Below are 27,848 nucleotides of genomic sequence, written 5' to 3'. Positions count from 1 at the left end.
TAGTGCCATTCTGAGACAAAGTAAACCTCTGAGGAATGTAATCCAAACTTGAGTAGAATTATCTGCACTGCACCGTAAGTTTCTTGCATCATAGTTATCAGTGCATCATACAACTTTGTATAACAAGCTTCCTGGCATACTGTAAGATTTGTTTCAGCTTTTTTATATATTGAATAATGTTTTCCATGCATGAACCATAAACAATTAATGAACATGCACCTGGGGTCGTTAAGAAACTAACAGCTTACAGACAGTTGGCAATTAAGGTCACAGTTATAAAAACTTAGGACACTAAAGAGACCTTTCTACTGACACTGAAAAACACCAAAAGAAAGATGCCCAGGGTCCCTGCTCATCTGCATGAACATGCCTAAGGCATGCTGCATGGAGGCATGAGGACTGCAATTGTGGCCAGGGCAATAAATTGCAATGTCCGTACTGTGAGATGCCTAAGACAGCACCACAGAGAGACAAGAAGGACAGCTGATCGTCCTCGCAGTGGCAAACCATGTGTAACAACACCTGCACAGGATCGGTACATCTGAATACCACACCTGCGGGACAGGTACAGGATGGCAACAACAACAGCCTGAGTTACACCAGGAATGCACAATCCCTCCATCAGTGCTCAAACTGTCTGCTATAGGCTGAGAGAGGCTGGACTGAGAGCTTTTAGGCCTGCTGTAAGGAAGGTCCTTTCCAGACATGGGCACACACCCAACTTCGCTGGACCAGACAGGACTAAAAAAAAAGTGCTCTTCACTAACGAATCATGGTTTTGTCTCAACAGGGGTGATGGTCGGTCTCGCGTTTATCATCAAAGGAATGAGTGTTACACCGAGGCCTGTACTCTCGAGCGGGAGGGTCTGTCATGGTTTGGGGCGGTGTGTCACAGAATCATCTGACTGAGCTTGTTGTCATTGCAGGCAATCTCAACACTGTGCGTTACAGGGAAGACATCCTCCTCCCTCATGTGGGACCCTTCCTGCAGGCTCATCCTGACAATGCCACCAGCCATACTGCTCGTTCTGTGCATGATTTACTGCAAAACAGGAATGTCAGTGTTCTACCATGGCCAGCAAAGAGCCCGCATGTTTTCACATATCTGTGAAACTTATGTCTTAGTTGTTGAATCCTTTTGTTCATACAAATATTTACACATTAAGTTTACACAAAAAGTGAGAGGACGTTTCTTTCTTTGCGGAATACACACATACACATACATATATATACACATATACATATATATATATATATATATATATATATATATATATATATATATATATACACTATCTGTAATGGTTATTTACTAAGCTAGAGACTGATCTATCCCATGGAGATCTCGGATTAAAAAGAAAAAACAAATTCTGGCACAAATAACACTGACAATCCAATTTTTTTACATGTGGTTACTGGTTTCTGGTTTATCTCCTAACCCTGATCTATGACATAATAACAGTACAGAAAGTTCATCTGAGTGGAAAGTGTGTAGATATAATATTTGAAGAAAGGTTTTTCGAGAAGGAAAGTAGAAAGGAGAGGAGACTGAAGGGGAGAAGAGTTGAGGAGAATCAAATGGAAGAGATTCAGAGAGATTTGAAGAGATTCGAAGAAGAGATTCAAAGATATTCTAAAAGAAGAGATTCAATTAAATTTTAAAAGAGATTCAAATAAATTCTATGAGAAGAGATTCAAAGAAATTTTAAGAGAAGTGATTTGAAGAGAATAGATTCATAGAGAGATTTGAAGAAGAGATTGGAAGAGATTTGAAGATGAGATTCAAAGCGATTCAAAGAAATCCAAAGAGATTCTAAGAAAAGCGATTCGAAGCAATTCAAAAGAGATTCAAAGAGAAGAGATTCAAAACAATTCGAATGGGGTTTCTCATTTCCTTTCCTTGCTTCCAAGCTCCACCCTCTTAGGAAATGAGGAAAGGATCCAAGGAAAGAAATGAGGATGGAAGAATCAAAGCCAGATGGATTTGTGAAAATAAATGTCCAGCTCACTCACGTGTAACTTCAGAGCTGCAGTACCTTGGCATGCTTGCTGTCATGTTATTGAAACATTTATTAATATATTCATAATAAATCCAAATAATTCAAGATGCACTGGTGAAGAATGTGTCAATTATGGTTCTATTTAACTGCACAGCTGATACAGAGGTGAGAATTCTAATATTTGAGAAGAGATTAAAAAAAAGGAGAGATTCAAAGCAGATATTCAAAGAGATTCAAAGAGATGCTAAGAGAAAAGATTCTAAGAGAATAGATTTAAAGATATAAAAAAAAGAGAGAAGAGATTCAAAAAGAAGATAAAATAAATGAATTGTGCCAGTATGAAAGATCCCCAAAACGTGACCTCATCTGATATGAATCAGTGGTCACCGATTTGGAAAATAGAATGGAAGGGAAAGGCAGATTTAGTTTCCACTTCTGTGAACAGCCAGTGATATTTACTGAGCTTGGAAAATGGAAGTGTGACCAGATCAAGATGTAGAAGTTCAGTAAATATCAACTTGCTAAAAACATCAGTGTGGGGCCAGGATCCACAAAGAATACAAAAGAGATCCTAAATGTGTGAGAGCAGTATATGGGAGTGTGTAAGGACGTGTGTGTGATCCGAGGGATGGAAAAGTGCTTGGCTGGAATGCGATGGAAGGACATGGACGAAAAAAGAAGAATCAGCTGGACAAACAGACCTTCCAGTCCTTCCTCTCTGTGCTGGCCACTTGAAGCAACAATAGACTCCTCTCCTAGCTACTGATAGAAGCCAAACGTTTCCTCAGTTCCAGCAAGAGGAACACATTGCATGACACTTTCATCTTTGTGAACCCAATCGCCCTTTTCAATAAAGCTTGAAGTGCCAAGACATTTCCTTTTCTGATTGCAGAAAATGATAATCCCAGACCATCATCTTCGGGCCGTAAGTGCCAGGCTAGGGTTTGCATCACTATAATTTTGAGCAGTCCAGTCATGGTTGAGGTCTTTAAGATGAAACATGAACTAACAAGCAATAAATAGCATGCCTGAAGAGACCTAGAGGAAAATTGCATTGCTCAGAGATTGCGCTTTCAGACCTCATAAGGCTTAATATTACGTTCAAAAACATTTAATTTATCTACCTACTTTGCCTTTTGTTTCTCCCACCAATTACTTATGAGAAATGAAAACAGACACAATTGAAAGATCTATTAAATGAATACAGATAACATAGCTCAGATAAACGCTCTTGGGAGAATTTGATGAGAAATTTGTGAATTCATAATTAAATCTTTTACTTTTGATTGCAGACTTTGTTACAGTTGAGATCTCTTCTGAAACTCTAGAGAAGACACATGTGAGATTACTAGGGTCTTTTTCTCAGGAGAAAAATAAGTCTCTATTAGCTTTTTGAGTTGCTCTCATTGCTTTCTAAAAGAAACAGCTGAGGTTTTAAAGGAATCTAATTTGTGATTTAAATTTTTTCCTATGGGGATGGGGGATCGTACTGGTCACCGCATCCCCAAAAATGTATTTGTCCCTCCTCTTCAATAAGATGTGGTTTAAATGAAGATTTTGTGCATGTGAATGTCTGTGAGTCTGAGTGGGATGCCTGTCTATATATACTGCATATACTAAACTCAGACAGTTCCTTGACCCAGCATCAAGACAAAAGAGTCGAATTACCCCAGCTTACATAATGAAATGGGTGGGAAAGTCCCTTGCCTAAAACAGACACGCTCACACGCACACACTCTGCTTATGGAATAAGCTTTCTACAGTCAAAGAACAAAATCAGGATACAGATGAATTACAGCTATACACCATTTTTCCATTTATTACAATGCAGGAATCATTACACTTTGCAGTTACATTGGCTTTCTAACAGTCAGTTGATGTTCTTAAAAGTCTACATCAAACAGTGAAAATGGTTCATTTTGCTACGCTCATTTAGAAAGAGTCTGTGTGACCAGTGCTCTAAAACAGAGGCAAAAACTGTACCAAAACCACATTATTAATTTTGTCTGACCACACAGTCTGGGTCTCTAAGGAAAATTAACTCAAAGAACCCTGAAAATGAAATGAAAGACAAAGTTAAATCACAGATTAAATATTGCTTGTGTGACTAGGATTTATGGATTTTGCAGGCTTATTTTATTGTTGAATGTGGACTGCATTTTTAAAAAGTGTGTAAAATATAACTGTGTTGTGGGATGGTTGTACACAAATCATTGTTAAATCTGACTTACAAAGCAATACTAGTTGAGCTAAATCAACAGCATTTGTGGAATTATGATGATTACACTCAAATACATTTTGACCCTCCTTTTATAAAAAAACCCCACAATAAATCTGTTACAGTGAGGCACTTACAAAGAAAGTGAATGGGGCCAATCCGTAAATATTAAAATAGTCACTGTTTCAAAAGTATAGCCACAAGGCGGAAACAATATGCATGTTTACTTACCATTCCTGAGTAAAGTTGTATTTAATTTTATAATTTTGCTGCCTTGACAGCACAATGCCGTAAACCATAAAACGTCTGTAAAAATTATGATTTCTAAAGAAAAGGAGGGACTATTCACATTTTTTTGTGATAATCAACCTTATGCAACAAATGCTGTTGATGCTGTCAATGTTTAATTCCAGGATCATTCTTCATTCAGTGTGGTCTGAGTATGGCCATTTGGGGTCAAATAACATTAGAATGTCAAAAATGTTTTGAAAAAAATATTTTTCACAGCTGCCAACAGATAATAAAAATGGAGAGAGAATAGGCAGATTAAAAATGTGCAAAAGTGATCAAAAGTGTTGGCAATGAGACCCGACTTTCCCCTATTTTTCCAACATAGTTGACAAAACATTCTTTACTGTCATCGCCAATTATGAAAGCACAGAGTCCCACAGAGTTTGTGAAAGCTTGTGCAAATTTTGAGACACTGTGAGACGTCCAAGCAAATGGGTTTTGAACGAGAACAGATCTTCAGGTGAGGTTTCCTTCACTGTGAGTTGAAGCATTACAGTTGTGTCATTAATAAGGTCACAGTGGTTATAGTTCACGGATTGCCTCTTATGGCATTTGAACCTGCAACCTTTAACCACTATGCTTCCCCACCCCATTTTCCTCCGATTACTGCCAATATTTCCCTTCAGGATCTAAATCATCTTGAACATCTGTGTTTGTGTGTCTAATGAGAATGAATACTCAAAGAAAAAAATCTATGCAAACAACATACCACTGGCAAGGTGTGTTGCATATAAAACAGGATTTCATAATCACAGCAGAGAAGCACAAAAATCTGGAAAACTCTTGACGACTAAAACCATTGTAAACTTCTACTACCAGCCAAAGTGTCTGTTTTGCCATCTGCAGTCTAATCATCCAGTGAGACTGGACTATGCAAGCATGCTGGGACAGCTGCGGTCTGTGAAATGTTTGTTAAACTTTTAAATTTCATCTCTTTTCAATCTTAAAGGTGAAGCGTGTAATTTCTTTAATATCAAAATATGCAGAGATAACTATACATAAACCAGGTCGTATTCCTCAATAATTGTAAACATTGGGCCTGTGGAAATATATATTATTTTTTTAAGCATCAGCAGACATCGCAACATTGGCTCAACGTTGGAAAAGATGCCTGAAAACAGTAAAAAAAAATTTTGCATGTCCATTTGGTGACACTTGTTTAGAAATTACACTTTTTATCCAAAGCGACTTACAGTGCACTTATTACAGGGACAATCCCCCCGGAGCAACCTGGAGTTAGGGTCCTTGCTCAAGGGCCCAACAGTGGCATCTTGGTGGTGTTGGGGCTTGAACCCTCGACCTTCTGGTCAGTAACCCTGAGCCTCAACCACTGAGCCACCACTGCCCCCTCAAGTGCGAATTAATTTCCACACTTTGTGTGACTAGCTGTCTTGAGCTACAATATATTCAACACCAAACTGCATTTCCAGAACTTTTGTATCCAATATCCATTTAAAAGCATTAAGGTAATGTTTGATCTCTTGACGTAGAACCTTCCAGGTTATAAAACTCCAAGACTGCGTGCACATACAGGAAACTTAAATGCTTTAATGTCCCATAAAATTTACCAGGATTTGAAGGCCACGAGTCCCATGTGTGGTTCGTATATAAAAACAGATCAATTCAATCCACGGTGGTCATAAAATAACATAATTACTGATAAATCTTAATTTAAAACATACACATAATTACTTATGGGCTTATGTTCCGGAACCAGAGCATCAACACTTTTACTGAAAATAAAATTTGTAGTTTGACAAGCCAAGATTAATTTAAGTTGAAATGGAGCACTTCTGAGCTTTTGTCTCCAAAGATTACTTTCCCAAAGTTTTGAAATAGATAAAATTTCCCACAGTCTTATTTATTTAAAGTGCATTCTCTTTTGGCTTAGACTTAAACCCATTCAGTGCCCTCTTAGGCTGGACCTTTTTAAATATGACCCTACACAGAGTTATAAAACACTGCAAAAGTGATCTGTACTTGCATACAGCCTACAACAGAGATTCATTTTACCCTAGAGAAAATCATAGCACACTGCTTAGTGTTTCACAAGCTCTTATTAAACAGTCTGGCATCCTTAATTCATTCCCAAACTATTAAAAGCTCTCTTTACAGTAATTTCAAAGATGTTGTGCTGTGACTTCCATATTTCACTTCACTTTAGAGAAAGAGTCTGGAGCTTAACTTAGTACTCATTATTTCAATGTCACACATCATCTGAAGTCTGAGATCTTAGTTATTTTTTTTTTTCAGTTAGCAAAGTTAATATCTTATAGCCATAAGCTCTGAAATTTCTAATTTGAACAGTGTTGGTGGTCCAAAATCATGCTTAAGGGTTTTTTCAAATACAACAAAAACATTATTTGCACACTGACACTGCATCTGATCCCTATGTGTATAATCTTAGAGCAACAGACATCTGTGTATGCCCTTCTCCATGCATAAATAATGGTATAATGTCTTATCTCTGTACTACAAGAACATGTTTGCACAACACCTTCAAAATACTCTTATTGCTGACAAATAATGGTACATATAACACAATAAAACATTCTCTAACAGAGCCATCATATTGATGGCATGGCATGTTTTTATTTTTAATATGATGTAAACCTCCTCATTTGCTATGGTTTTTCAATCTCTTTATGTTTAACACTGATTTAATTCACTACACTGCCTTATAATGAAGAAAGAAATCTACAAAGAGTCTAGATTGTATACAGTATTTTTTCAATGTCTTATAAAAATGCACCCAACCAACGAGCAGACGCTTCTTGCCAAGGTGGCTGGAAATTTAAAGAACCTCCAAAAGCAAATTAATGGCATTGATCCACACTAACACATCTGGAACAACATTGAAACTAAAATAAAACATCTGGGCTGTTCATTTGTTGGCCTCTGAGCACCACCAAGCAGAAGTCAGTACCACAGTTTGGCATGTGTGGGACTGAAGGCTGCAAGGTTTATGAGTATATAAGAATGCAGATCATAGTTGGAACATTATTATGTGCACACCTGTTTTTCACTGCCCGATATACAGTATGTGTCTGATAATTTTTATTGCTCCCTTTATATTAGCTGATACCGAAACCTGTAAATGAGCTTTGTTAACCTTAAGGTCGGAACAGTATGTGGAACTAGAAAAATGGGAGGCACTGTGGCATGTGCCTTGACGCTCCCTTGAGTGGGAGATTCCACAAATCCTTTTAGGACTGTAAAGGAATGTATAGTTTGAATATATTATCGATTGGTCTGATATCACATTGAAATCTACAGTCTGATCAAGGCAGCATTGGTGTTGGGGAATTTTGCTTAATGCAGAAACAATTCTTTCGACACTTATCTATTAATGTGATTGCATTAGATAACAAAACATCAAACTAAGTGGCATTTTTTTTTTTTTAAGTACAGCACAAACAAACTTTTGAAGTAAAATGCTTATAAAAAAAAAAGGCTTTTTGTTAAATTTTTAATTATTTAACACAAAAATAGAATCTTAAAAATAAGACAAAAAAACTCTCCGGTTATCAAACATAGTGGAACTTATTATGTCCATAATGTGATGGACTAAGCCTGTGGTTACTCTGCTCTAGGACAACTGTATAAAGTTGAGGGGAACTGACAATATAGCCTCTAAAAATCTCCAATTGGTTTAAACTAATCATAAAATGAATCAGAAAAGTTCTGAGAAAAGGTCTGATTAATATACAGTATCTCAATGTAAATGTAACTAAAGAATTAAACTAGGAGAAAAGCGGAGCATGCCATCATGTCATTGTGGTCAGAAAGTGAGGTTCACCATAAAATGGTAAACCATTCAACCTCTTACCACCATAATCATGAAAAGCAGAGGAAAGAAGCCCTGCACACATTAAACTCCACACGTTTTCTCATTCTGAGTGTAGGGGTTTGTTGTAAATGTTTGGCTTAAGAAAACTCCATTGGGTTGGAAGATGAGGGGGGCCTCCAACACAAATGCCTTTTTAAATTGCTCCAGCATCTTAACTTAATAAAAAGTGTATTTTCCCTAATTTTCAGTATTACTTAATATTATTAATTCACAGTTTTCCATTGGTAGATACTCCCATGTGAAAATATGTGAAATTAATCATGAACCAGTAGAGGAAACCCAAAACTGCCATCCCAAACACCTTATTTCTCTCACCAGGCTCTTTCAGTTTAGGGTTTAAGGTTCCAAAGATTTACTGGAAGGAAAGTAATTTCGACAACTTGACCATTTCTGATGATTTGTTACAGCACAATATTGGCAACAAGTAGGGAGTTGAGTAACTTTGAATATTGCACAGTTTTTTTTAACAAAACCTTCTTACAAAATTGCTATTGGATGTAGTTGCTTCCAGCCATAAGGTCAAAATCAAAAGGTCACAGCACATCTAACTGGTATTTCAGTAGAAGCAAGAGAGAAAGCCAAAAGGGGAAACAAGCTATCCATTCCAAGTAGTACTGTCTTTAATATTTAATAGCAATTAGAAAACAAGACAATATATAACTAATGTTTTAAGATTTTCCAAACAAGGCATTCCACAGTATAAAAGACATGCTCTAAAATAGCAGAAATTCAAGTAACATCAAACATTTCCCAAAGTGCAAGTGGGAGGTTGTCTAATTAACTAGTCCTCATAGGTTGCACATTCATTGCAATGGGCAATGACAGTTAAACCCTCATCTCTTAAATTATCATCCTCCACATTATTATAATGGCCATCCAGTTTGTTACAGCATTCATGAAGCTGCATTTACATAATTCCTGCCGCTTTGAATTCCAAATAAAAAGCGCTTGCAGAGACCATAATTGTTTAGTAAGACCGAAGCAAACGCAATGCCAGGAAATGGTGATGTTTCACACCAGCGTGTTATCAAATGTGGCTAATCAAAAGTCCCATCAGGTTGTTTTCTACAAAAAATTTCAGTAAAGTGGTCCTTTCACCCACTGCATGAAAAGAGTCAAATCTGGACAAATGTGTGAATAGTAAACTCCCACTTAATTTCAAGTTTGTCAGATGTATTAGGGGGAAAAAAACAGACCCAAGTAACATAGAACCGTTAACGTTCACAAAAAACACATACCTCGATTCAGCGGACATGTAAAGGGAAGTGTGAAGTTGATGGAAATTTACAGAGGAAATTCAGCTGGTTGTGATGACTGATGGCAGTCCTGCTGTGAGGGCCTTTTATATGTTAATGACTGGCAATTGTGAGTAAAAGATGTTAAGTGCCTCAAGCTTGCTGTGTTTTCAGAAAACAGGGAAAGTCAAATAACTGAAAGTTTGGCTTATTGTAGGCTACAGCAAACTACGTTAATGTACAGACAAACATGCTAAAATAAACACCCTGAAATAAAAAATTGTTAACCAAAAAGTGGTTTATTTCAATAATAACTACATTTTATTTTACTTGACATTTTTGACAGATATTACAAAAGAAAACTGATTTTACAATTAAGAGATTTATTTTTTTACATTTTCAACATGTACACTGTTAACATTTTGCTGACATAATAGTTAATTTAAATGGCTAATGGATCATGCATAACAACTGCCTAAAGCATTTGGTCAATAGCCATGACCAGTTGGTCAAGAAATTTTAATCAAACTGTATTGCAGAAAAGTTTTATTAAAGTTCAAATAATACAGAAGCAGATCATGTAAATAATTACTAACTCCGAAACTGGCATTTCTATGTGCGGTCAGCACCTCTACTATGAGTTGCGCAAAGTGTCCCAATCTAAGGAGGAAGTGATTGAAACCGCACCCGGCTGATGAACACTGTCGCGGGGACACTCATTCCTCGAGTGTGCACACTTAGTGCAGCTAGATTATAACGCGATGGCTCATGACTTATTGAACCATAATATATGTGTCACTGTGCATTTCCTATCATGAAGAAAATTGGCAATACGAAGCTTTATTAATAAGAGTGAGTTTGTTTTTTTGTGAGTTAAAGATGGATTGAAGTGAACAGAAAGGGGAGAGAGGGTATATTTCACCCCATTATGCACTGCAACAAAATAAGTTCTTGATTTGTTTTTGTTTTGGCTTGTTTTCCGATATAAATATCTAAAACTCCTTTAAAAATACATACATTTTCTTTAGCAGCTATACTGCAGAAGAAAATATTGTTATCTGAGAATGACGAATGGATTTCCACAACCTATGACATTCGTTTACTCTGGATGTGATTTTTATACCCCGCCAAGCTCCAAATTGCTTTACAAGGTCCAGCAAGAGGAATTAATCCTAAATGTTATGCCATATTCTTTGTCAAGTCCTTGTAATTCCAAACTTCATTCTCATTATTTATGTAAGAATAAATCTTATACTGATGGTGTACTGGAGTGTAAAACACGAAGAAAAACAATGGTCTCTTCATTGTGAGCCTTAAAGAAAAATGTGTACGAAAATGGTAAAAAAAGGTATGTTCCAGTAGTTCAACTGGTAGAGACGCATGGATTCAATTCCTATGGAATGCAAGTACTGATACAAAAGATACTGTAGCTTGAATGCACTTTAAGTCGCTTTGGATAAAAGTGTCTGGCAAATGCATAAGCGTATATGTAAGAAAGGTCATTATATTGACTGGCAGATTCCTGGAATGTGTTCTTGCTCATTATCCATCACATTATGAGGTTTACATCTAAAATCTGGACAGCTAATCTTATGAACCAGCAGCTGGGGGAGATACATTTAAGGTGAATGGGGTTGACTTAAGATTCTCACCCCTTTGTTTAGTATGCATTGCTCTATGGTTTAGTTGATGAGTTTAATAAAATTACAAAAAAATCCTTCTTATTAATTAATGATTTAATTTTATGTTGTTATAATTATATGTTATACTATAATATGTATTATATGTCACAAGTGTAAAAAAATTTAATTTTTGAGATGTGACAGGGTCTGACTCATGTCAGGAGTACAGCAACAGTGTTCATTATCACACATCATGGCAATAGATATGCACTTATGTTATACTCTTTATATTCTGAAGTTTATTCATCATTAATATTATCTAATTTATTTAATCTTAGTATTATTGTGCATATACAGTATATTGTGCCTTTTTGAAGTACCTTCATACAAGATAACTTTTATAGAAAACCCCCTGACACATTTTTGTTAACATGCTTAACTCATTCTAGCTCCCTTAATCAGTGTTGACCACCAGTCTATATTATACTGTATGTTTGATTAAATTATAAGTGGAAGCTTTAGATAGAATTTAGTTCTGTGTCTTTATGTCTTCCAAATCTCCTTGCAGGCCCGGCATTTCAAATAGGTCTGGGTGCCATGTATGTAGCCTTGTATAAATGAGACCTGTATGTTCATGTGAATGTGACTATGTTTTTGTTAATTGGGAGTCTTGTAACCAATCATCTTCCACGGAATGGATGTTTTATGGACATCAAGTCCCTGTTTTAAGATTTGTGGATCAGGAATTTCCCTCTCAGAATATTAGATATTCCGAGTCAGCTCTCTGGCATCGGTGGAACAAGTAGTCAGCTCATCTGGAAGATTTCTCATTTTATAGTCATGTCACAAAGTGATCTTACACTGGTTCAAAGATCTGATATGAACCCTGATGAATAAACCACATTATAGCTGACTTGCAAATTTCTTAACATAACTTTGTTAAGTCCCAGGTGACATAATAGTTGATGTGCTTGATAAAGGAATTGAGCACCTAAAAATATAAATTCCATAATTTCCTTTCTTTGCTCTCTAATGCGTTCATGAGAGGAATAAGTTCACACAGCCTCTCGCGTGTCGTTAGCACGTTGGCATGTTCAAATGAAAGCAAAAGCTTAATTGGTTGTGAACAGCGTTCTGTTATAAATAAACTAAACTGCACTTCTGGTTGTATCGCATGAACATTCCAAGTTGCCTACGTCAACTTGGTTCTCACATGAACGTGCATTGGAGAGCACAACCAAAAAGCAAAAAACCAGAATAAAGCAATTAAAGTGAAAAGGACTTAAATTCTGATCTGTTTCTCTCCCACAGTGATCGTATTGCTTTAAAAGACATTAATGTGTTCCGGTTGCTACCGGAACACTGCACGAGTCTGTGTTTGTAGCTTGCTAGCATTGCTTATTCTTATACGTTCATAATTTTATCCTTTGCCATTTTACCATGTGCTTCGTTTTTTTCAGCTTTTCCACGGTTTTATCTGCATGTATTTTACCACCTGCACCCATTTTTTCTCTTTTTTCTCCACTTGTCTACATCTCGTGTCTCAACTGCATGTATTCGTTTTCTCCACTGTTTTACATGGATTATTGCATCAATCTCAAACCAATCAGAGAACCCCACTGAACCACATCAATCTCAAAGTCTCGTGGCCCCTATGAACAACAACAACAACAACAAATTGTGGTAAATCATGACATATGCTCATGTTATTTCTTCCTGCATTGCATGCAACATATTTACTATAACTTCTTCGGTCAGCAGTGAGGTATTTACATGTGATAAATGCAAGGAATTATTCAGGCTGACGGAGAAGATTAATGAGTTAGAGACACGCATCTGGGCGCTAGTGGAGATCAGTAAGAAAGAGAATCCGGTGTGGGTAGTACAGCGAGCAACACACACACTCTCCCATTCCTGTTAGGGTTTCCAATCAATTCTCCACAATCATTGAGGCATACATGGACAATCATTTTGAAAGAGATTCTATTGTAAGGAATGTGGAAATAGAGATACCATCCACCATTGATAAATGCATTTCTGAGGCTCGAGCGTCTGACATCAGATAACATTTCTGGCTAATTTTAAATGTAGATTTTCTAAAACTATCTGTGTGTACTTGCAAAAATGATGTCAGACACTGTAATATGCTCTAGTCGCCTCCCTGCTTGTCCTGGTGATGAGGTTTATAGTAGATTTGTGTCACTGAACGGCTGGATGTCTGAGTGCTGTCTGAAGAATAGCGTAGGTTTTATAGACAATTGGAAGAGATTTTGGGGTAGACCTGACCTATCAAAGAGAGACGGACTCCATCCCTCCAGAGAAGGTGCCGCTCATGGTCTTAGTGATAGTATTTGACCAACTGGGTCCCACGACAGGTAGAAAACATACTGGTTAATCCAAACATCTGCTAGCTGCATTGAGATGTCACACAGGTCACATAAACTACAACACAGAGACTTTATCACCTACATATCTGTGACACTGACTGTGAGACTGAACACAAACCCTTCACTAAATAATTTAGAAAAAAAATAAATAAAAATTAAGATAAACATCATATAAAATTAGGGCTACTAAACATTAGATCTCTTCCAACCAAAGAACTAATTGTAAATTAAATTAATACAGATCATAGTTTGGATGCGCTCTGCTTGACTGAAACCTGGCTTAAACCGGGTGTATATATTAGTTTATATGAATCTACTCCCCCAGGTAATTGTGTAGGAACAGTATGTGAGCTAGGAATTAAATTAAACTGCCCTTTTTCTACAACATTATTATGTAAGGAAATGTATAATTGAATTAGTCACGTTCGACAACCATTATAAGAAAGATAAATCACAAATAGTTCTCCACCATTAAAATCATAATACGTCTCGTTGTATCCACTCACAATTTCTATTGTAAGGAATTAGCTTTAATAAGGGAATTATGATTAATTCACTAATTAGAGTAATATTATTCTCATGGCTTTTTGAAAATAATATCACACATATTTAGGTATAGCTTTGAAGCTAAATCTTTTAAAAACAGGGATGAGATTATTTATCAAAATATACCACAGTCAAATTATCTTTGAATGCAGACAACCTTTATTGCTATTCTAAACATATACTAATCTAACACATACAACATGAAACAGGTTAGTGAGTAAAGTGACAGAATGTGAAATAATATGATCAATACAGAGAAAATTAATTTTATCGAGTCTGTAGACAATGCCTTAAGAACCATTTATCCTTCAATTGGCTAATCCAATTGCAAATTGATTTAGATTTGCAATTGGATAAACCAAAGTATTTAACTAATACACCAGCACTTGAGCAAAAGTCTGGAGATGTACTTATTTGTCGTTGTGATTCCTTGCGTTGCATTTCCTTGCTATGGCTTGATTCTTTGGCTCAAGTGTATATTATCAGATTAAGTCTTGAATGTTACCATTCTTAGTAAAATGAGATGAATAATACAAGATTAAAGTTTAAACTTATTAATTTGTCAGTTATAAATGATTAAAAATAACTACACATATTTTAAAAGGTACATCAGGCTATAATTATTAATATGTCAGTTATAAAAGTAATCACAGGTCAAAGTAATTTTCAGAATTATCTAGCAAGGTTTGATATTGTGTAAATTTTGGGTCCAAATGCATTCTGTACATTTTAGTGGGTTAAATCACTGAACTGTACTGGGACATTGTTTGAAATGTTCATTCATTCCTTTTTAGCTGCTGTTTGCAGAATAATGATCATGAGGGTCTCATGATCTGATGAGTCTAAGTGTAGCAAATTAGTTTATATCGAAGGACAAACAGAGTATGTTTTAAGCCATTACCGGGGACTCCAGGGAGTGTGTTCACTCTTTTATTGCCTGTAACCTTGAAAACTTCTTTGCAAAGAGACCCTAAGTGCAAAGTCATGCGTTATATGGACAAGACCCCTTTGTTTGTTTTATTGGCCAGATGTGAGACTTCTTGGTGCCTGGTTGAGCAGAATCTTTTAATTTATGACATTGAGGAATTCCAGGGTTAAAGGTTGGGTTTTCTAGATTCAAGTCATATTGCTAGCAATCGTTTGCTCTTCTGCACCCAATATCCTACAATTGTTATAAACATGAGCCTCATCTGAAGGGTCGAGGAGGAGGTGTTGCTACAATTTACAGTGAAGTTTTTGAGGTTACTCAGAGGACAGGATATAAGTTTGTCTTTTGAACTAATAATGTTTAATGTGACCGTCAGATATAAATAATAAATAGCAAAGCAAAACCATAATGAATTCATTAATTTCTTTACCAAAAAAATAGAAAATATCAATAATAAAATTGGAATTAACTGCCACTGCACCTCAGAAAACAGTGTCTCATAAATTTCCTCATGAGCTACTTCTATCCTTCACTGTCATATGTCATGAAAAGCTAACAAAACATATAAAAAAATCAAAAGCCACATGTATGTAAGATCAAATACCAACTAAGCTGTAAAAAGAGGTATTTCCTGTAATCTCAGAACCTCTTACTGTGTGTTCAGACCAGAGGCGGCGAGAGCGTTAAAATTTGCTCTGGTTGCCCCGCCAAAAACTCTATGGAAGATTCGTGGACGCTCATGACATAGTTGAAATATGCTTGGTTTTGTGAACTATATTTAAAGGGGCCGCAAAACATCCAGACATATCGACTGGTATCTTTTTACTGACATATCACAAGTAGTATCACAAGTATATCCTCATGAATATTTTAATATATTATTATATAATATTATATAAACCATTATATCCACTTCATCAACTCACCTGGCACACCAACAATTTCGGACACCTTTGTCCACGCATGTTTTTTAATTTTATTTATATCCCTGTAAGCAAACAGGAACAGATCATATATTATGGGAAAACCTGCCACAGAAATAATCAGTTTCTCCTCCATTTTGTCTTCGGAACTAATGTTTGGTGGGAACCAAAGTTTACACCAGGGGTTCTCAACCTTTTGCAACTCATGGCCCACCAATGACTGTTTAAAAACATTCCGAGGACCACCTTTCCAAATATGATAGTATAAACACAGAATAAAAGAAAATTCAAAAAGTACAATGATATACTCTGCTGTTAATCTGTTATGTCACTGTAGCGGTCAAGTCAACTATAGATGAAAACTGTCCTTGTATAAAAAAAGACTTGGCAGGTTTACTCAGTAACCATTTATTCCTGTAACATTAACAGGGCAGGTCAGACCAATGACTGGGTCAGACACACAAGGGGAACACTCTTTTAACAAATTAATTAATAATACATCCTCACATCCAGGCTAACATACCTGTAACAACAGGTCAGACACACAAGAGGGGAACATTTTCTCTATTCATTAGCAGAAATGTTCAACAGTTCATTCACCCCAATTTATACTGTACGTGTATTTTATCAAATACATTTAGCGATATGGGCATGTTTAAAATAATCTTACATAAACAAACATTACGTAAATGTTACATGTATTATATATATATTATTTTTACAATTCAACTAAAGAAAAACTGGACACGTTACTTATACTCCTTCCCACACATCCAAAAATGAGGAAGTCTAACAGGTGTGTCACATGTCAAAAACAGTTTTCATCAACAACCACTAGGTCTAGGACTATTAATAAATCCCAACACAATAATATACAGTATTTACATGAGCAGGTTTTTGGAGTAGTTCACATGAGAAAAAAAACATATATACTGAGACACCTTGCTACAAAATTCATATTCTGCATACCCTCAGTGAGACACTTGGGCTTGCTTCTTGGAGATAATAAAATCAAGTCTTGGTGAAATGGGTGAGAGACTGACACGGAGAGTAGCATTCAAAGTAGCTTTCAGTTTGCTCCTTGCTTTTGATTTTGTGATAGTCACAGTGGAGAACCCTGACTCACATAAGTATGTGGTGGTGAAAGGCAATAGAAATTTGATTGCCCGCTTTGACAGAAAGGGATATTCACTTGCAGCCAGTAACCAAAATGAAGCAAGGTCAACTTGTGCGAGTTGAAGTTTTAGGCTACTGTCAGCTGATAGTTCCATTAGTTCATTTTCCAATACAGTGGAAAGAGCCATGTCTTCTGAAGCAGGATCCACAGAGAATGGGTCCAAAATCCAAAGGTTTCCATGTCGAGGGTCCTCTGGGAAGTAGTCAGCAAACTTTTGAGACAACTGAGACAAGTGCTGGGTTATAACACTTGATATGTGCACATGAGAAGAGGCTTCCAAAGTTTCACTCAGATGTGGAAACATGTCAAATCGTCCCTCCTTGACTCTTCTATTCCAAAGAATGAGTTTTTTCTTGAATCCCTCAATTTTGTCTGAAACCAAAAACACTGTGCTGTTTCTGCCTTGCATTGATACATTCAGCTGATTTAACTGATCAAATATATCAGATAAGTAGGCCAGTTTTGCACAAAATTTATCATCAGTGTAATGCTCAGCAAGAGGGGACGCTGCTCTTCCAGAAATGTGTGCACTTCTTTTCTCAGTTCAAAAAGACGATTAAGCACACATCCTCTTGAAAGCCACCTTATTTCACTGTGGTACAAGAGCTGCAAATGATCAGCATCAAGACGTTCACACAGAGCTGCAAAACACCTTGAATTGAGTGCATTTTTCTTAATATAGTTAATAGTTTTCACAGCAATGTTCATGACCTCATGCAGTTCTGGTGACATCTGCTTTGTTGCAAGACTTTCTCTGTGCAAGAAACAGTGCGTCCACTTTGCTTCTGGCGCCGCTCTTGGATTTGTTTAACAACACCGCGGTGTTTTCCCGTCATAGCAGCCGCGCAGTCTGTGCAAATACCTGAGCAGTATTTCCAATCAAGACCCTTTTCAGTGAAGTACTCATCAAGGCAGTGCATGACATTATCTGCCGCTGTTCTCGTTGGAAGTTCTTTGCAAAATAGCAGATCTTCACAAAGATTACTGTCCATGCAGTATCGGACAAAAACTAACAGTAACGCGGCGTTGCTTATGTCCGTCGACTCGTCCAGCTGTATGGCAAAATAAGGGCTTGCCTTTATTCGTTCCACGAGTTGGCACTCAATGTCATCGCTCATGTCAACAATTCGTCTAGCCACGGTGTCATCGGAAAGTGGTATTGACTGAATTTTGGTTGCAGCTGCATCACCCAGTAACTCTCTACACATATCCACAGCACTTGGCAAAATAAGTTCCTCGGCGATAGTAAATGCTTTCTTACTACGAGCAACACGAGCGGCAACCATATAGCTAGCTTTCAATGTGACTTTTGATTGAGTTGATAACGATGTTATGACTTTTTGTTGAGCCTGAAGCCCATCTTTTTCCTTAGAAAATATTCTTTTGGCTTCCCAACACAGCCCGGGTGTTTTGAGTTCAAATGTCTCTGCAGCTTTGATGGTTTTAGCGCCTCATTTGACAAAATTTCTCCACATTCGACACACTGCGCCTTCGGCTTAGTCTCAGTACCTGCACTTATAAATCCAAATTTAATGTATTCAGCGTCGTACTTTCTCACCACACACTTCGAAGCCTTTGCTTGCACAGGTCTGTCTCCTGCATCTGCTTTTCTTTTCAAAAAACGATCCATATATAACGTAATGTTACTGCATCTGTTTGAACGAACTTTCAATCTGACGTTGTGACGTGATTGATGTTGCGACATTTAAACATAAATTAGCTTTTAGATAATGCATCTTGACTTGAGTGTTTTTGATCAAATAAATTCATAACAATTAGATAATCAGAAAATAACAAGATTTGTCAATTAAGAAATATAAAAAATTTGTCGGTAGTCTACCACTGCCTACACGGCCCACCAGATGGCGCTCCGAGGCCCACTAGTGGGCCGCGGCCCACCGGTTGAGAATCACTGGTTTACACTGTTGTGTTCTCAAGACTTCACTAGAGCGGAGCACTTCTATACTCCAATAGGTTGCCGCCGAAACGCGTCAAAGCTCATTACCATAATGTTGCCCACACTTGAACTTTCCTCTGACGCCCACACCGCCCAAGACACGTCGCACTGCTTCTCGCCGCCGAGAGACGTTGGCTGCCATAGAAAATGAATGACTTCCGGCCGATTTGACGCTCTCAATGCCTCTGGTCTGAACGCACCATTAATATTATTAACTCCACACTATCCTTAGGACATGTCCCAAGAAACTTTAAAATGGCAGTTATGAAACCCTTTACCTAAAGCTAGAGCTTTATCCTGGAGATCTGGCTGATTGTAGACAGATTTCAAATCTACAATTAATGTCAAAAATAGTAGAAAAAGTAGTGTCATCCCAACTATGTTAATGTCTACAGAGAAATGGTATATATGAACAATTTCAGTCAGGATTTAGGTCCATTACAGTACAGAGACTGCACTTATCAGAGCTACAAATGACTTGCTCATATCATCTTATCATGGCTGCATTTCTCTTCTAGTGCTTTTAGATCTTAGTGCTGCCTTTGACACCACAGATCACGAAATTATTTTGAATAGGCTGGAGAATTATGTTGGCATTAGTGGACATGCATTAGTATGGTTTAGGTAGGCTACTATTGATCAGACTGCTACCTCTTTGTATGTGTAAACGTGGAATTGTCAAATCAAACAAAAATATGGTGTGCCACAGGGATCTGTGTTAGGTGGAATACGTTTTCACTGTTATGCCGATGATACCCAACTTTATATTTCTTCTAAACCTGTCGAAATTTCACAATTCTCCAAATTAGCAGAGTGTATCAATTCAAATCAAAGAAATGGCCAGAAATTTCCTTCTACTCAATTCCGACAAAACAAAGGTAGTAATTATTGGACCAAAAACATCTAAAAATAAGCTGGTAAAATACAAGTTGACTCTCGGTGGATGTAGTTATGTCGTCTTCTACAGCAAAGAAATTAGGTGTTATATTTGATACAAATCTGTCCTTTAAAAATCAAATTTCCAATGTTTGTAGAACAGAATTCTTCTACCACAGAAATATTGCTAAGTTACAATACATGCTCTCTGATGCTGATGCCGAAAAATTTATTAATGCGTTCATGACCTCAAGACTAAACTATTTGAATGCTTTACTGGGAGGATTTACAGCAAGTTCAATAAATAATCATAAATTGGTTCAAAATGCAGCTGCCAGAGTGCTGACTATAACCAAGAAATATGATCATCTTAGCCCCATTCTATTGTCATTACATTGGCTATCTGTTAAATTTCATATTAATTTAAAAATTCTTTTAACTTCATACAAAGCTTTGAATGGTCTAGCTCCACAGTACTTAAGTGACCTCCTGTCATGCTATATTCCCTCACGTTCATTGCAATCACCAAATTCTGGCCTGTTAACTAGTCATTAATCTTAAAGTTCATTCAAAATCTTTGTTAAAACATTGGACCTTAACACTTACAGTACTTAGTTTACTAATTTTGACCCATGACTTGCACTGCTCACAAATAACTAATATTAGCATTATATTCATGTCATTTAGCCAGAGGTGAACTGGCCCCCACAGTGAGTCTGGGTTCTCCCAAGGTTATTTTTCTCCATTAAACATCTTATGGAGTTTTGTGTTCCTTGACACAGTCGCCTTCAACTTGCTCACTGGGTTTCTAAATACAATTATTTAATTATTTATTTTCATACACAATTTACAATCATATTTAATCAAATTACACAATGATGACTAAGACTTTATAGATATTACAGTTTCAATGTCTGTTAAAGCATGATTTTCTGTAAAGCTGCTTTGAAACAATGCCTGTTGTGAAAGGTGCTATACAAATAAAAATGACTTGACTTATTTAACCACTGGAGTTGTATGGATTACTTTTATGCTGACTGTCTGTGTTTTTTGGAGCTTTAAATTTCTGATCACCATTCACTTGCATTGAATGGACCTACAGAGCTGAGATATTCTTCTAAAAATCTTCATTTGTATTCTGTAGAATGAATAAAGTCATACACATCTGAGATGGCATGAGGGCAAGTAAATGAGAGAATTTTCATTTTTGGGTGAAACATTTAACTCAGTTATCTGTTATACATATATTCTTATGCTTTTAGTAGCAATTTCCTGACCTCAAATACCTCATTCATTTTCTGAATGACTTCATATTCTCATATTATCAAATTCCAAGATTTGCAAATTCTCTGTCCGAGTACTTAATGAAATTGAGCATCAACTGCGAGCCCAGGAACACATTGTTGCAGTGTTCTATCTGTGGGTGGCGGATAGAAACTCAGTTGGACTGTGTTGTATAGATACATTAGATATTTTAGATATTATATAGATTAACTAATTATTCAATTTCACTGTGTGCTTTGAAGCTTTAAAATTATGTGTTTTCCTATATTTATAATAAATAGGAAGAAATAATAAGCAATATTCACCAGAAAAAAAAAAAAAAAAAAGAGTAGATTGGACATTTACATGCTGAAAAGACCAGCTTATACCACCATGTATTTCCATGCTGGCCCAGCCTGTTTTTATTTTTCAAGAAGGATGACACTGCTTGCAACAGCTGCTTGTAATCTGCCCAAAATTAATGGACAGAGATAAAAATATAAAAACTTCCACATCATAATATCAGATTATATGAAATAATAAATATCAGATAATAAATAATGTATCTGCTTGGCATTCCTTCCAAATACTTTGCATTTAGGGAGACTGTGAAAAGATGTGTGTAATGTTGTGTGTTTATGGAAACACTTTTCACCTCAAAATCTCCACTCATTTGAGGTTTCTAAGAATACCTTGAAATTAAATTGATGAAAACAATGAGAAGCCTTGAAATGTATTCTTGTACATTACATGGCCAAAAGTATATGGCAATTGTGTTCTGATTAACAGGTTTGACTATGCCCTTTATTTAAGTAAAGTATGCCGTGTTCAAACATCTAGCAGAAAGCCTTCCTAGAAGAGTGGAAGCTGTTAAGGAAGACTATTCACTCTTTAAAAATACAGTGTCAAGAAAGAAAGAAAAAAGACTGCAAAAGGATCATCATTAAAAAGATAAAATGGTTGCTAATTGGCTGTCACATTGTTTACATGTTGAACCAGCATAGGAAGTAGAGAGGTGTGCTTAAGCTTAAGCTTATTTGTACTGGTGTATACTTCAAGGAGTTGACTTAACAGAACAACTAGATTTCTGTTACGGCAGGTTGCATATTCAACTCTCTAGAGAGATGCTTTAAAATTCCAAATTATTCAACCATTTGTAGAACAATTCAAACATACAGCAACAAGAAAGCCAAAAGAACGTTAGTTCAAAGGGTATGTATGCTTAAATGAAGTGTTGAAGGAGAAAGAGCTGTGAAAACAAATGAAACAAGAGGGACAAAATGTTCTGCAGTCTCTTACCTAGGTCTCCTGAAGGTAAGGCCGTATTGCTGGCATGCTAGGCCAACAGTAGGCGTGTACACAATGGGCATGAATCTCTCTACGTCTGAGGTCAAGACTCGATAGAACAGCTTCTCATTACGGTCCTGAAGGCCCATCAGAAAGACATATCTGTTACAGGGTGAAGTGTAAATAAAGGAAACATAATTAAGGTATATACAAGTAGATTTTACAATACCACATATGCGAAAAGAAACAATAGGACAGAGGAAGGAAAGAATCATATAAAAGCAACTAAAGCGAACAGTAGTGACACAAGGTACAATTTTTTCCACCACAACATTTTTAAGGCCAGAAACATACTGTTTACAAGTATGCAGATGCGAGCGTTTGGCCAATGCACTGCCAAAACACAGTCCGGTTGAACATACTGACTTTAACATCCTGTACTTGCTCAGCAATGTTCTCTTCAAACTGTTGCTCTGCCATGACAGTAGTCGGACTTGAAAGAGAAAACTTGTCATAAAGAGGACAGTTCACAATAATGCCCACTATAGCGCCCCTTGCAGCAATGTTAAGAATGCAATGCGTACTTCCATTGTGTTATGAATTTCAGTATGATACATTTCGAAATGCATCAATGTACAAAATCAAGTTTCCATAATCAGAAGCATCTGTGTTCACATACTTTTGTAGAGTACGTTTTGATCTTAAGTCAGTAAGCTCTTGTGCTTTTGCTGTGACCAGGGGTGACTTAATCCAAAATCATTTAGAGCCGTCATAGAATAATATTGCCAAATAGTTTTATATACTGTACTTTTGTATTGAGTCTATTAATGACCATTAAAGTCAAAGTTAATCTACTTTCTTTAGTCCTGTGTCACGATACTCTCTGGACTGCCCTCTCATTTCTGTCTGTTGTGTATGTAGTGTGTGTACGTATGTGTGTGTGTGTGTGTGTGTGTGTGTGTGTGTGTCTGAGCACATGGCTAGGTCTTTGTTTGTGTTTGCCATGTGCTCTCCTGACTCCGCCTGCTCGTTTCCTGCAACCACACCTCCTCATCTAGTCTTTAAGTCTGCGATGAGAAAAAGGTGCCTTTGGTTGTTCCTTGCAGGGTACTCAGCCTTACCGGCTCCATATGGTTAGCATTAAGGTGGGGGATGGTTTAGGGCATCTGCTGCCTCCCAGGAACAAACTGAGTCCCTTTTGTACAATGTCCTCTTTATGTTAATTGATTTCACTGTTAGTCAATCTCTGTTTGATCTAGATATAGAAATGCTGCTTAACAATACTATTTGACAAATGTTAAGAGATCAAACCACTAGATACTAATTTATATACTACAATAAACAAAATTCCACGCCATTCAATTTAATGTGTATTTAATACAATTAATTATAAAAACGAATCTTTTTTTTTTAAACAATTAACATATTTAATCATGTCCCCTGACCCATATATTTATATACATATTATATTTTTTGTAATTTAGTGTTTTTATTTATTTTGACAAAGTTTACAAAACATTTTGCAATATAAGAAAGAAAACTTATATGACTACTAATTCCCTTCCAATCCCCCCCCTCCCCCCTTCCCGCACCCACCCCCTTGCACTTCGGGACATTGAGCAGTATCCGAATAACAAGGGATAAAATAAAATGCATACAGAGAAAGACAAATAAAATAACGTTAATGGTAACACCCATAAGTAGCTGCAGATTAAGTAGCTAAATATTTCTTGACTGTAGCTATCCAGTTCTTCCACATCGAAAAAGTCCTAGGGTTAGCGTGATTGGTCCGTGCAGATGACAGCTCCAGGTATAATATCTCCAATAAAGAGTGAAGCCAATGTTTAATAGAAAGGTCATGCGGAGGTTTCCACCGTTGAACAAGTAACTTCTTTGCAGCGGTCATGGCAGCTAACCAGAATTTCCGTACCTTCTCACAAAGAGGAAATTGAGAATTGTCATTTAACAATAAAATAACAGGATCTTTGGGGATACAAATCCTCGAAGCCTTGTACAAAACATCAAGCACCGCATCCCAGAATTTTTGCACATCTGGACAGTCCCACAGCATATGCACCAAAGTGTCCACACATCCCGGTCCACAAAAATTACAATACGGGTGGGGTGATAAACCATTACATGTCGTATGCGTGTGGTTAGATATGCCCTATGAATAACTTTAAAATGAATGAATTGGTGGTTCGGGTTCGTGGATGCATGGAATGTATTGTCCCACACTGTATTCCATTCAATTGTCCTGTTAGAAACGTTCAGGTCTAATATCCAAGCTCTAGCTTTAGAAAAGTTATCTGTATTCAGATTTTGAAAGCAGAGATAAAAATATGAAACAATTCCTGTGGTTGGTGCGTTTGAGATCCAATTCACCACCGGGTGGGTATGAAGATTTATACCCCAAGGTACCTTATGGGCCTTTAACACAGCACGTAATTTGAAATATATAAATAAAGTGTTATGCGAAATATTAAATCTTTCTATTAAGTCACGAAAATCCAGAATTGAATCTTCCCCTTTTATGTCGTTTAACGTTAGAATACCTTTTGTAGACCAGGAAGGCTGTACAAAAGGTTGACCGCCAGAAAGTAAGTTCAGATTGTGCCAAATCGGAGTATGAGTGTGCCATAAAGTTTTAGATGCAAAACAGGCTTCAATCTTTTTGAATATCTGAAGAGTGTAGGATATTATAGGACCATAATATAATGAGCATTTCCTGTGAGAAAGGCCTGAAAATAAAAAATCTTGCAAACGAATTGGTAAAATGCGCTCTTTTTCTAATTGTTTCCATGAAGGCTATGAGCTCGAATCAAACCATTTCAAAACTGAGAGCAGGATAAAAGACCAGTGGTACCATTTAAAATTAGGGCAGCCCATTCCACCTTTTATTTTACTTTTCTGAAGTGTAGACCACTTAATGCGGGGACGCTCCATTCCAAATAAATTTTATCAGTAAAGAGTCCAACTTTTTCCAGTAATTCACTGGTGGGGGGAGAGGAAGCATAGAGCTAATATAATTTATGAGGGGCAAAATATTCATTTTTATTGTTGACATTCGGGCAGATGGCGATGAAGGCAGACACATCCATCTTTGAATATCCGACTCCACTTCCCCATAAATTGACATATAGTTAACTTTAGAAATGAGGGGTAAAGTAGGTCTCAACTGAATCCCTAAGTATTTGACTTGTGTTGAAATCTGAATATTATTTGGAATAGAAAAATTAAAACCATTTGAATTGAGAGGCATTAAAATAGTTTTATGATGATTCATTTTAAACCCCGATAATGTGCCAAATTCGTCTATAGTTTGAAGGGTGTTAAGAAGTGAGCGTTGTAGATCAGATAAAAATAGCAGAGTATCGTCGGCGTACAAAGAAATAGAATGGGTAGATGAGCCTAACTGAATCGGGGTAATGAGTTTACATTGTCTAACATACTGTGCCAAGGGTTCTTACGATAAGTTGAACATAAGGGGAGAAAGCGGGCACCCCTGTCTTGTGCCTCTGCAAATATTAAAAGTATCTGAAATGAGTCCACCTGTAGAAACCCTGGCCATGGGATTAGTGTATAGAGTTTGAATCATTCTAATAAAATGGTCACCGAAATTGAACTTCTTCAATGTATACCATAGATAGCTCTATTCCAGCCGATCAAAGGCTTTTTCAGCGTCAATAAACAGGAGGCCGCTAGGTGTTTCTAATTTCTCGGATTCAGCAATGATATGTAACACTCGACGAACATTGTCAGAAGCCAAATGACCCGTAATAAATCCTGATTGATCTGAGTCAATTAATTTATGTATCACTGACTGTAGACGCCTGGCCATAACTTTGGCATATATTTTAACGTCATCGTTAATCAAGGAGATGGGCCTATAATTAGAACAGTCCGAATGATCTTTGCTGGGTTTAGGCATAACCGTGATTAGAGCTGTGTTGAGATCTCTGTGAAAACGGCCTTTGAATATGGACTCATTTATAGTACGCAACCAGATATGGCCAAGTAGATCCCACAGCGCCAGATCCTACAGCGCCAGATATAAATCAACTGGTAAGCCATCGATTCCCGGGGAATAATGCGCAGTGTAATTCTTCTATGGTGATTTCAGATTCGAGGCTGTCAGCCTCCTCCTTAGAAAGTAAGTTTAAGTTTAACTGATCAAAAAAAGTTTTTAACTGATCAGTACTGGGTTGCATTTCTGAAGAATATAATTTTTCGAAAAATGACATGAACGTTTTTTTTAATGTCTGTGGGATGTGAAGTGAGACCTTTTTTTGAACTCTGGATTGCTTGAATGTTAAAACGTCACTCATGTTTTTTAAGAGTAAGTGCAAGGAGTCTGCTCGGTCTGCTTCCATCCATGTAATATTTATGTTTTGTAATGTGCATTAAATACTCAGCTCTTCTTCGCAACAGATTGTTAAGTGCAACCCTCTCTACGTGTAATTTTTGTTGTGTATCATTGGAAAATGTATTGCTTAATTCCTTTTCTAATTCCCCGCATCTTCTCTCTAACTTTGATATTTGTTCAAGATAATTTTTTTTAAGCTTAGCTGAAAAGGAAATAGCATTGTTCCTTAAAAACCCTTTGATGGAGGCCCATAGCATTTCCTGATTAGTAACTGAGTCCTGGTTTATATTGATAAATTCAATCAGTCCTGCTCTCAGTTGAGAAAGAAAGTCTTCATTTTGCAGTAAAAAAGTATTAAATCTCCATCGGGATGGTTTACAAGATGTATTAATCTGAAGATGTGCTAGTACAGCATTATGATCGGAAACACTTTGTGGTAGAATTTCAATATTAATTAGCCCTGAAAGTAATGGAGATGGAAGTAAAATTTTCAATTCTTGAAAATGATTTATGACTTGGGGGGAAATAGGTGTATTCTTTGGCTGTTGGATTATGTAGTCGCCAAGCATCACATACATCTATATCTTTAATGAGCGATCTCAGCGCTGTAGAAGACTGAGCTTGTGCTACTGAAAATGAAGGATTGGAACGATCTAAAACTGTGTCGAGCACGGCATTCATATCAGATCCAATGATAATTGAATAGCCTTGGAGAGATAATATGGTTTTGGAGACATTTGGAAAGAAGGAGGCATCATAAGAGTTCGGAGCATAAATATTCACAAATGCCAACCTCTTTCCTTCTATTAACGTACAGCAATATGCAATTCTACCATTCTCATCAGAACCTGTGTGTTCAATAATAAAGTTAGAATTAAGTTTAAATAAAATTGTCACTCCCTTCTTCTTAGATTTACAGCTA

The 27,848-nt window shown here is 36.8% G+C and overlaps 1 protein-coding gene across 1 annotated transcript in view; it reads right to left on the bottom strand.

Moving 5' to 3' along the window:
* The window catches only part of me1 (malic enzyme 1, NADP(+)-dependent, cytosolic), a 117,686-nt gene that overhangs the window by 45,573 nt on the left and 44,265 nt on the right, over positions 1 to 27,848 (bottom strand). Inside the window, exon 3 of the mRNA XM_052144091.1 lies at positions 22,573 to 22,722. Within this exon, the coding sequence (XP_052000051.1) occupies positions 22,573 to 22,722 (150 nt within the window). The remainder of the gene's footprint in view (positions 1 to 22,572; positions 22,723 to 27,848) is intronic.

This window comes from Xyrauchen texanus, chromosome 15, assembly GCF_025860055.1.
Source record: "Xyrauchen texanus isolate HMW12.3.18 chromosome 15, RBS_HiC_50CHRs, whole genome shotgun sequence".
In the NCBI taxonomy this organism is placed as follows: domain Eukaryota; kingdom Metazoa; phylum Chordata; class Actinopteri; order Cypriniformes; family Catostomidae; genus Xyrauchen; species Xyrauchen texanus.
Note: the sequence above shows the minus strand (reverse complement) of the source record. Positions and strands in the feature narration are given on the sequence as shown.